At 41.0% G+C, this 11,732-nt stretch overlaps 2 protein-coding genes across 4 annotated transcripts in view; both read right to left on the bottom strand.

Annotated features, from left to right (window-relative positions):
• Positions 1-78: 78 nt before the first annotated feature.
• On the bottom strand, positions 79-10,641 carry NOXRED1 (NADP dependent oxidoreductase domain containing 1). Of its 3 annotated transcripts, XM_043989794.1 has the most exons (10): positions 10,505-10,601; positions 10,216-10,286; positions 8,129-8,179; positions 7,698-7,830; positions 7,428-7,603; positions 6,201-6,406; positions 4,339-4,519; positions 3,279-3,430; positions 2,086-2,308; positions 79-1,634 (listed from the first exon to the last, which is right to left on the bottom strand). In XM_043989794.1, exons 5-10 carry the CDS (start codon positions 7,589-7,591, stop codon positions 1,436-1,438), a joined length of 1,125 nt encoding a protein of 374 aa, XP_043845729.1. In that variant the 5' UTR covers positions 7,592-7,603; positions 7,698-7,830; positions 8,129-8,179; positions 10,216-10,286; positions 10,505-10,601; the 3' UTR covers positions 79-1,435. The 3 variants fall into 3 exon arrangements, with proteins under 3 accessions (XP_043845729.1, XP_043845728.1, XP_043845730.1); XM_043989793.1 differs by lacking the exon at positions 10,216-10,286 and having other exon boundaries at positions 10,505-10,640; XM_043989795.1 differs by lacking the exons at positions 8,129-8,179; positions 10,216-10,286 and having other exon boundaries at positions 10,505-10,641.
• The window catches only part of VIPAS39 (VPS33B interacting protein, apical-basolateral polarity regulator, spe-39 homolog), a 41,634-nt gene continuing 40,196 nt past the window's right edge, over positions 10,295-11,732 (bottom strand). The window contains 1 exon segment of the mRNA XM_043980609.1: positions 10,295-11,324. Within this exon segment, the coding sequence (XP_043836544.1) occupies positions 11,304-11,324 (21 nt within the window). The 3' untranslated portion in view covers positions 10,295-11,303.

Genomic DNA, 11,732 nt, shown 5'->3' with positions numbered 1-11,732 from the left:
AATTATGATGATTTTTAATGTATTATTCAGGTAATGCAGTCTGGTAGTATGAACAAAATGGGCTACAGAAGTACCAAGTGGATTGAAATCCATCCTTTATTATAGATTTGGGTCTTGAGTTTGCCTAAAACTATAGTTTACAGTGTCACTCAAGCACTGTTTAAATGGCATCTAGTTTGAGGTTCACTCATGAATGATTTCTTCACAGAAGAAATTTTAAGTCACCTATTGCTAAAACTGAATTAGGACACTAATACAACTTCTTAAACTCTTACTGTTCTTCCTCTTCCATTTTACTTTTAAAATCTTAAAACTCTTCTGGGGCTGTACTAAGCCAGGAAGGTCTGAGACATCTACTAAAAAACCCCAGCATTTGGCTAAATATTCAATATATTATTTCCTCCAACTTTCTCAGATTGACGTTCATGCCAGACATTACATTTGGATGAAATAGCCAATTTCCTCCCATGCTAAGCTAACAGGATTTAATTAAAAGTACTTTAACATCATGGCACCGAACTTGGCTGGCTCACAATTATGCAAAAGCCAAAGAACCCAATACCATGGAAATTTACATTTACACTGAATAATTTTGTTCAGAGTCTGAGTTCTCAGATTGTACAGTGTCTTGTCTGCCAACCTTGACACCATTACTACTATTGTTTTTTATTTTATCATTATTATTGAAAAAAGGAGTTGTAAAACATTTGCAAAGTAAATGTATTTACACTTTTTACATTTATTTAAAAATAAAACTTTTCTATTTTGCAAAATGATTTTTCATTATTTAAATATATATACAAGCTACTTAAAAAGAATGGCTCATTGAAACAGCTTTTGACAGGACAAGACAAAAATAAAATCTTGTTGAAAAATAAGAAACATGAAAAGAATCAGAAGTTGGTCAGCTGGTTTGCCCCATCTCTTTATTTTATCATAGTATTGTCATATCCATCCATTTTTCTTATTCTGAATATATTCCCATATATATTGCTATAGGAAGGAAGCTGCAGAATGTAACTATATTGACATTGTTTGAATCTAGACTTTTGAACAAAAGGAAGCATCAAGAGACTTCTGAGTCTTTGGTGAGTCAGAATGCTTTGGTTACACTGATGCTCTTCAACAGCCAAATTCACCTCTAATTAAGGGAATATATGTTTTTGTTCTACAATTCTAAGGGCCAACAATGCAATTTTTCCTTTTGTTTAGTGCTTAATTTGTGGCAGATACAATACTATGACGTGTTTCACGTTCTTGGCTTGGTATTTATCATCAAATTAATCAAAACCTTTATATTTCTATAAATCTACCAACAAGTTATTGCTAAATAACTGGCAGCTACTGCCAGCAGTGAAAGTCAAGGCCCATCCTGTTTAAGGGGGCTGAACTGGGTCAGTCTGAAGATTCCCTAAGCAGCTGAAAAAGCTAACTTTCAGGGCTCCTGGCTTGGAGCTTCCTCTTCCTCTTCTTCTTCCTCCTCTTCTTCTTCTGTTTCTTGGGAAAGTGAGATACCAAGTGAGGCACAGTAAAGAACAGTTAAATGCTCCTGGAGAGTCACGGTTTTTCTCAGGTGCTGGCTAAAAGGAGTTTCCTTGAGTTGCACAGCGATCAAGTCAAACCAAGGGAAAACACTGAAAAAAAGAATAGAGGTATTATTAGTAGTGGTGCTATTTTTGCTGGCAGCCATTATGGTCTTTTCAAAACTACTTGGTTTAACTGTTGAAGTTTTCCTTTGGAAGAAAGTCTTCCTTCATTTGAAAATGAGATATTCCATTTCCTATACCAACTAGTTAAAATTTAGAGCTGAACTAGATATCCTGCTGGAATTATTCAATGTATTGATTTAATTTTACTTAAAATGCTATTTGCATTTATATAGAAATAATAATTAAATGTGACATACTTTGTAGTTTATTGTCTTATGATTAAATTAGACGGGGGATACATCAGGGAATTATGGACATTGAAAACAGAAAAGACACTTTTTTAAGTATTTAGAGGAAACAACAATTGTCTAAATTATCAGCTAAGGCAAAAACCCGAAGAGAAAACTAGACAAACCAGAAATATCTGGCATCTTACTTGCTTGGATTTAGGGTCTTGGCAAAGGCTTGGTTGACAAAGTTTGTAACAATGAACCTTGGGCAATTAGTCTTATCCTCCCCACAGGTTTTCTGATGCACAGAGAGACACAAGTCACTGAGTATCTCTAGTGCTTGTTGGTAGGGTATTTCCTTTAATGTGCAGATATTTAGAGCTGTATAGAAGACTGCCTCCAGCCACTTGATGTTGAGAGTTATTCCTCCTATGTATGAATCAATGAAAAGTGCAAATATGAGTTAACAATTTGGAAAGTCATAGGAAGGAAGCTTCCGTCAGGTACCCTGGTGGTATCCCGCAATATGAAGGTTAATCACCTCCCTGGGTCAAGGGCCCCAACTTTCTGACAAACCTAGAATGTGCTCTAGTAGGAGAAGTCTAATGATTCGTTAGGTTACAAGGAACAAAATCTTCTGAAGAAGACTATCTTGCTTTTTAAAAAAAATTGAAAGCTGGGAGGCTGGGTGGCACAGTGGATAAAGCACAGGCCCTGGATTCAGGAGGACCTGAGTTCAAATCCAGCCCCAGACACTTGACACTTACTAGCTGTGTGACCCTGGGAAAGTCACTTAACCCTCATTGCCCCGCCCCCTCCCCCCAAAAAAGTAGAACCACAATACTGCATGACCTGTGATATCCCTTAAAAAAATGTGAAAGAGGACAGCTAGGTGGCGCAGTGGATAAAGCACCAACCCTGGATTCAGGAGGACCTGAGTTCAAATCTGATCTCAGACACTTGACACTTACTATCTCTGTGACCCTGGGCAAGTCACATAACCCTCATTGCCCTGCCCCCCGCCAAAAAAAATTTTTTTTAATTAAAATTTTTAAAAATGTGAAAGCTATAAAATGACATCTCTTTAAATTCTCAGAGCAGAAAAAACAACAAACAACTCAGTTTGGTCACAGATAATTCTTCCCAGATTACCAGTACGAGAATGGTCCAGCTTGGCCTGGTTCAGGTCATTCTTAAAAAGTTAAGATAATGTAGTCAAGCTTCCTACTCTTCCCTTAAGAAAGTTGCCTTTTTAACAAGTGATCGACTCTCTCTTAAACCCTGGGGACACAAGAGAATAATAGTTCCATTTCCTCTTCCCAATAAAGCAATGTAACAGGGAAGAACAGGTGGAGGAGCAGAGACATTTTTCAGTAAAAAGAGCTTGGTAAACCTTTACCATCAGTCCTGTAAGGAGAAGTGGCCTGGACTATCTCAGGATCTTGAAGTGCAGACTTGATGTCCTCATTGGACCCCCATATATCAATATAAGTTTCAGCACACTGATACTGGGGGCGCAGGATAGTGGTGTGGCATAGCAGCTGCTTCAGCCTAGAAATAAAATCACAGTGCACATTCAGAGGCAGCACCGAAAAGAGCAGCACAGAAGAATAGCAATGATCATAAGAGCCACCATTTACAAAAGTCTCATTTGATCCTCACAACAATCCTGGCACTGGGACTGGGACTATGATTGTTACCAGGACTGTTAATAAGTAGGTATTAGCACTCTCCATTTTACAGATGAAGAAACTAAAGGTGGAGGGATGAAGTAACTTGTCCAAGGTTACACAGCTCATTAGTGTCTGATGGCTGCCTCCTCCTGGTATCCCCTAGCTGCCCCCATCTTAGAACTAGAAATAAATGAAATTATCCAACCCAGTATAATTTGGGCTCTCAGTCTTAGCAGTAAATTCCGCTACAAAACATCACTCAGACAGAAGCAGCCTAAGAGGGCAGCTAGGTGGTGGAGTGGATAAATCACCAGCCCTGGATTCAGGAGGACCTGAGTTCAAATCCAGCCTCAGACACTTGACATTTACTGGCTGTGTGACCCTGGGCAAGTCACTTAACCCCCATTTCCCCCCCCCCCAAAAAAAAAAGAAGTAGTAAGCACTCTATCTAGCAGGGCCCAAACCATGACTTCTTCCTCCTTCAAAGCAAAGCAGTTTCCATCTCAAAAGGAATCCTCATTCAAATATAAAAAGAGATTGGACCAGAAGGTTCAAGGAGACAGAGGGAATATATCTCTGCTAGATGAAAACTCCCACTGGATATGAATTCTTATCCTTTTCTGTACCATGGACCCTTTTGCAGAATGTTTTTAACTGTAAAGCATAAAATACATAGGATTACAAAGGAAATCAATTATACTGAAATACAGGTATCAGACTGTCCTAAACAGCAAGTTCAATGGACCCCAAGTTAAGAACCACTGATCTAGACTCTAAAGTGCTTACCTAGGCAAAGGGACGGCAGTGACCAGGCTATACACAATGCAAGATTTTTCAAGCCTATTGTTGATTTCCAAGCAAATGTGAGGAAGCTGGGATGGCAGACAGCAGAGGAAGACCAGATTGGCCCAGTCTACCAGAAAACAGTTATGGTAAAAGCATTGGATCCCCATCTTCTGGAGGTCAGCTGAGAGGAACAAAGTGGAGAGGAAAACCAAAGCACTTTGAGCTGGGCCTCTTGGCAGAGATTGCAGGGGAGTTTGTACCTAAATTTTATGGTGAGGAAAGGTTTATAATTATTTCAAAATCAGCCCACATGAGTCATTTCCTCTGACACTCTTGTCTTCAAAAAACCCATTGTAGCAATGCACTAACCCCATTATTAGAAGTCTGCCTCCACAGTAAGTTTTCTAGGTGATGGAATCAATCCTCCTCGTGCTACTTTCAAGAAGGACTTAAATCTTTTCAGAATTTTTCCTTTGGAGGAGTTTCTTACTAGCTCTCTTCCCTAAAAGGATCTTTTCAGGGGGAAATGAGTAGGGAGGATTGGGGAAGTGATGGTAGAAGATGAGAAGTTAGAGGTTATGGGGAGGTGAGAAAGAATGTTTCAGGGAAATATGTACACAGTTAAATGCAGATAAAATTTTTTACTAATGAAGGAATGTGTTCACTGATACCACCTAGTGGTCTTATCACTCAGTATCAGCTCCCGATTGAGGGGACTCCCTCTACCAGTGAACGTGAGCACCACCTCTGCAACTGAACACCTTAGAGAACTGCCCAGGGCACTGAGAGGTTCCATAACTCACCAGGGTCACACAGTTAATGGGACACAGGTAAGACTTGAACCAAGTTCTTCCTAGCTTTTGAACCCAACTCTTTTAACCTCTTTGTCATATTGCCTCTAAAAGGAGGAAAGCAAAATAGAAATTCTAGAACAATCGTCAGCCCCCAAGATTTATGCAAATAAACTCCTGTGAGAAGAGATACTTTTTTTTTTTAAGTGAGGCAATTGGGGTTAAGTGACTTGCCCAGGGTCACACAGCTAGTAAGTGTTAAGTGTCTGAGGCCGGATTTGAACTCAGGTACTCCTGACTCCAGGGCCAGTGGTCTATCCACTGCGCCATCTAGCTGCCCCGAGAAGAGATACTTCTATGCCAATGTAGATAACATTTTCTAAAATGGTAGAAGTTGATGGCAAATATTTTCAACTTTCGCTTCCTTAAACTATGCACTTTCCTATCCTAACACCATCATTTACACTAAAAATATATTTTTTTATAAAATACATCTTCATTTTATTGAAATGGCCCTACACATTCTTTTATGTTGCTTTATAAATGTAGGATTAGGAAGCTTGGCCTGAATTGAAAAACTCAAATTCAAGTTCAAAGTTTTTGCCACTGACTTAGAACAAAAGATAAGAAAGTGAAAACAATGACCTAATTGTATATATTAGAAACTTCTTTGCCTGGAAGCATTTTCCTCTTGCATCAAGAACCCAGAAAGATGTTTACTTATGTTGGAAGAGGGAAGAAACATAAATAATGAAAAGTGGAACAGGAATAGTTTCAGTCAAAGGACCTGCCTTGGAGAAACAAATTAGAATATTATTTTCTGGGGCAGCTAGGTGGCACAGTGGATAGAGCACCGGCCCTGGAGTCAGGAGTACCTGAGTTCAAATCTGGCCTCAGACACTTAACACTTACTAGCTGTGTGACCCTGGGCAAGTCACTTAACCCTAATTGCCTCACTAAAAAAAAAAAAATTTAAAAAAAAGAATATTTTCTAACTTAGTTTGGGGACAAGGAGGCAAAAAACGGTGTTTGCTATATAGGATCCCTTAGTCCCACCAAACTTCTCCTTACTCAGGGTCTCTGGCCTCCGAGTGGAGATATGAAGGCTATGGGCAGGGATAGACGCTCGGTGGAGTAATACTAGAGCCAGTTGTTTTCCCAGTCGTCCACCTCCAATGATGCCCACTTTCAGATCTCTTTTGGAAGATTTTTTATAAAGGTCTTCCTCCTCTTCCTCCAAAGGGAGCATAGAGACTGAGGTGCTCCCATCCATTTTCCTAAGGGAATAAACAAGTACCTTTTAGCTATTCTAGAACTTCAATTCCAGAAGTACATTAATCTAAATCCCTTATGTAGAAATAACTTCAAAGAAAAACATTTCAGTGAGCCCTCATTTATCTAACACCATCAGGAAAAGAGCTGTGAATTTTCCAGATAACAAAAAATTGTTTCTGATTTTTAATGCATTATGTGTGTGTGTATATAGATATACATACATATGTACATGTGTATGTATGTAGACATGTATATGTATAATAAAAATGTGGTTTTCTAAGTCAATATACAGCACATTGGGATCATTATGTATGGTTTGCCATTTTAGTTTGATACCACTGCTATAGGGCAGAGAGAAACATCTAAATTTAGTCCCTTTTATCAAGGTGGTAATGGTTTAATTTCATAGTGAGCCCGATCAAAGAACAAGGAAAAATGACCTTGAATTGCAAAATCTAGGTGTGACTTGAAGAGCAACAATGGAAACCTGATTCATCTTCATTTCTTATCTAAGCAACCTGGAAGCCCAGGCATGTGGCGGGAGGAGACACCAAGAGTCATGGGATCTTTTCTCCTCAAATAAGAAAAACCATCTGTATCAATCTAAATGTCACCATCCTTGGGAAAAGGCTGAATTAGATGACCACTAATTCATGGTCTCCAAGTCCCAAGGACTTTCACATAGAGAAGGGCTCCAGCACCATCTTTACACAAGAGAATGAATCCAATCCTTACCCAAGTGACAAAACAACGTTCACTCTGGCGTAAAAGGAGACACACTGGTAGCCAAGTTCTGAGTCTAACAGACCCACTCAACTGCATGGAAATGGCTACTAGTTTGAAATCTCAGGTAAGTAAGTGGCTTTAGATATGGAATAGTGTGGTTCATGGTGGCTGTAGGGTAGAGCGAGAAGGGTAAATTACCACTACTCAAGTCCATTTCCCCTAATAAGATTTTATATGATGCTGTCAGTGGTGCCCAGATTTTTCTCCATCTGATATTTTTTGGGGGGCTTAACTTACCTCAAGGCCTGGAGCAGTCTGCAGAAGAAAGCTGCATGAGCACAAGCTTCTATCATCAATCCTCGGGAACGGCTCTGCAGAAACAGCCAAGGGACCTCTTCCTCCCGAACCCCATGCTCAAATTGCAGGGACATCAGATTGTCCATCAGGTCTATAGTTTCCATATCTTCCAGTCCCTACCAAAACAGACAATCAGTTTGTCTATCTATACTACCCAGTCTTAAAGAGAATAGGAGCCTCTAACAATTAAGTTTATGTCCCTAATCTCACCAGCACTTATAATTCGGGGCTAGTCATTCCATCCTGCTCCTCAGAATCCAGTTCTCTGAGTGAATAGAGGTCCTGGCACATTTCTAATCACTGACTGAGCTCACAAAACCAGGGTTGCCACATCTTTTCTGTCCTGGAGAAGTAGAGGAGAAAATGCCCTATAAGCCCATACTTTCCCAGGCAGACTTAGATTTCCTGCCGGCTCTACCAGAATCATCTCAATCCTTTCCTTACCATGGATTCTTCCACCCCCGAGTGTTTAGGAAATAAGCTGACAATCAGAACACGTTTCCAAATAACTCTGTCCTCCCATTAAACTTCGTGATTTCTATGACATTGAAAAAGAACCCCAATCAACTGTACCCTTGTACAGTTTGGATCTAGGCAGCAGCAGAAGAGCAGAACATATAACAGACCCTGTCATATCTCACCTGGCAGAGAAGTGAGTTGGAGATTTTGTCTGCTGCACAGCTTTTCCTGTCCTGGACGACAAAATCCAAATAGATCTTTAAGAGTTACCCAGGAAAGTTGTCATGGTGACTCCTTAGCTACCACATTACTTTAGTCTCTGAGTCTTAAAGGGGCCAACTCTTCCTAGAGAAATCATTACATTTTCCCCAGACAGTAATATGGGCTTATTTAAACGTTAGTAAGGTATATTCAAATAACTCTGCTAATACTGTCCTCTAATAATTTCCCAGCCATTTCTTCATATGTCTCCAAAATATTAATCAAAAGTTCCAGATCTGTAAGTCTCAATGGCTTAAGCCCTACATTCTATCAATGGAAAAAAAACAAACCCCAAACCTGAGGCGTAGAAGAGGAACTTACACAAAGTCTTAAGGCAGTGGCCAGACTAAAAGTGCAACTCAAAAGGTATTTTAATTTCTCATCGCTTTAAGGGAACCCACTGTACCATCTTGTTAACTTCTCCAAAAAACAAAAGTCTCAGTAAATTGGAGGAGCAATATAGGCTTCATGAGGAGTAATAAGTCTTTAGGTAGTTGGGACTTGGGATACCAAAGACTTTGAATAATCAGTAAAACCCATTTGAGATGGACCAGAAATAACCAGCCATCAATATGCCCACTGTAGCCCACATAATCCACAAGGAATCGATCTGATCAGTCAATACCTAGGTTGGCTGGACAGCTTGTAAAAATGCTCTGAGGGGGCAGCTAGGTGGCACAGTGAATAAAACACTGCCCCTGGATTCAAGAGGACCTGAGTTCAAATCCAGCCTCAGATACTTGACACCTACTAGCTGTGTGACCCTGGGCAAGTCACTTAACCCTCATTGCTCAGTGGGGGGAAAAAAAGCTCTGAAATAGAAAGAGCTTAGCAAATTTTGTTCTATTTACTTGAAATTCAACCTACCAATGCCAACTTAGCAAACTGGGCTTTTGCCTTTTCAGCTACTACAGGCAAGGCTGGGGAAGAAGGTGGGGAAAACTAAATGTGAAAGGACCAGCAACAAAAAAGTAAATACTATGTGGAAGGACAGACTATGTGTCTTCTGGAGAAGCAATGAAAACACAGTATATGCACATGCCTATAATTCACTAAACATTGAATTGGAAGATAAACTGGTTCAGTCGGAAAGACCCTCTAGATCTCATGGCTCTGACAAAGAGCATGTGACCCTGGGTAAGTCTCTCAGCTTCTCAGTGCCCCCAAGGTTCTTAAGACTTAGAAGCTGTGCAACAGTTGTCATGTTCTCAGTGCAAATTTCCCCCCACCAGTGAGATCATAGGTTTGGACTAAAACTCTCTCCCAAATCCTTAAGTGCCTACAATGTGTGAGGCATCTTGCTATGTGTACATGTGTATCATCTGCTTCCCTCTGGACACCTCACACACACTGTGTGGTCACAGAGTCAGAATTTTTAGTTGGAAGAGAGGCCTTAGAAGTGATCCAGTCCAACCCCTTCATTTTACCAAATAAAACTGAGACCCAAATTCATGCACTGACTTGCTCAGGGTCACATCGATATACTCTTTGATTTAGAAGGGAGCTAATAGGACAATTAGTTCAACCTCTATCCAGCGAATGAATCCTTCATCCAGTCCTCTAGCTTCCCCTTGAACACCACTAGTGTATGGCAAAGTTAACCAGAATCCTCTAACTCAGAGGCCAGTGTACTCTCCACTATGCCACCCTGTTTCTCTCTACATTATGCTACCTCCACAATGACCACATTTGTTTTGAGGGAAGTAGGTGTGTGGTTGTTTAGTCATTTTCAGTCACGTCTGACTCTTTGTGAGCCCATTTGGGGTTTTCTCGGCAAAGATACTGGAGTGGTTTGCCTTTTTCATCTCCAGCTCATATGACAGATGAGGGAACTGAGGCCAACAGGGCTAAGTGACTTGCCCAAGGTCACACAAATAGTAGGTGTCTGAGGCCAGATTTGAACTCAGGAACATGAAACCTCCTGACTCCAGGTCCAGCACTGAATGCACTATGGCGCCACCTAGCTGTCGTTTAGAGGAAGTAGGTGTACAAAACCACTAAGACTGACCTGGAGCCACCCCAAGAAAAAGGGCTGTGAGGTTCATTCTGAACAGAATGGAAGAAAGAAACAGAAGGCACCTAGGGAGGCACAAAAACAGCTTTATTAGGAGTTAATGAGGAAGGGGCAAGCCAGCTCTGACACAGGAGTGAGAGAAAACTAAGCTTGGTGCAGAGTAGTAATCAAGCATTGCAGGATGCCCTTCTGAAAACCAAGGGTGAAAAACATGTGACTCCCATCACAATCCATGGTAGACCAAAGGCAGGACTGAGTTTGGATCTACCCCAGGTAGACCTACCTGCAGTTTCCAATAAAGAAGGGGCTGAGAAACTGTCCAGAGAGAATATTTCCCAGCATTTCTGGAATCTAGAGGGGGCTACATCTGACCTCTAAACAAAGCCTTAGGTCTAGGTTAGGAGAAGAAGAAGTAATGGGGATCTGCTCTCATCACCAGCACAAGAAGGACCCTCAGTGTGCAAGAGAAAGCAACCACTACCTCTTGCAAAAGGAAGTGAGGTGGTATAGCAGAGGGACACTTCCTGGAAAAATTATTTCAGAGGGCATGGTAAAAATGAATGCAAATTGGTTATTGGTTATTGTATTCCCTGCAAATCTTCAGTGCCCTCTTTCTGCTCCTATGATGTAGATGCATCTGCTCTCTGCCTTTTGACTTGACTTAGAACAGCCACTGTCCAACCAAATTCAGTTCCACCACCAGCTGAGAGGGAAGCTGCCAGCTCCATGATGACTGACCCTCAGTCCGGGACACTTCTGAAGCAAAATCATCTTCTCAGTTAGAGCATGAATGTGCCCTACAGAGTCACACATTGGAAACTGCCTCCCTCAACCTTCACAAAAGTCTCCAGTCAACAGGGTCTCACAAATCACAGCTTGAAGACTCAGCCACCATAAGTGTCCTCTGGCCTGAGGCTCAGTTTGAAGATGTTCTGGTCTAAGTGCTGATCTGTCCCAGTCATAGGCTCAGCCTGTTGGTGATAGGCCCAAGTGATGTGGCTTAGAGTGAGTACCTTCCCGCCCACCTCTCTTGGGGCAGGAAGAGTGCAAACAGGAAAGTTCCTTGGTTCACTACTTTCCAGTTAGTTCTTCCATCGAATTTGCTGCAAGAAGAGCAGACAATGAAGGAGTCTGGTCAGTATCAGCCTTTAGAATCACCAAAGCTGCATCCTTCTAGTAAGACTAAAGCAAGGCAAGACACAACTCCAGCGGAGTGGAGAAGGAAAATGCAGTCTCCCAGGTCAAAGGGACATCTTTATTCATGGGGAACATCAAATTTATCTTTGTAATCCTCAGGCTGGTACTCCCCCAGGTGAAATTTTAAAAAACACTAAAAAATCCTGTTTATGGAAAATTACCATAAGCAGACCCAGAAAAATTTCTAAATATCTAAGTCACAGCTAGCCAGCACCATCACTAAACAGATGCAGGCTGTTGTACCTACTTGGTATCACCACTGTAACCCAGTTTTACTTATTAAGAATCTGGACATTTTAGACCTAGTAACTTGA

This window comes from Dromiciops gliroides, chromosome 2 (assembly GCF_019393635.1).
Source record: "Dromiciops gliroides isolate mDroGli1 chromosome 2, mDroGli1.pri, whole genome shotgun sequence".
Classification (NCBI taxonomy): Eukaryota; Metazoa; Chordata; class Mammalia; order Microbiotheria; family Microbiotheriidae; genus Dromiciops; species Dromiciops gliroides.
This window is presented reverse-complemented; position numbering and strand designations above follow the sequence as displayed.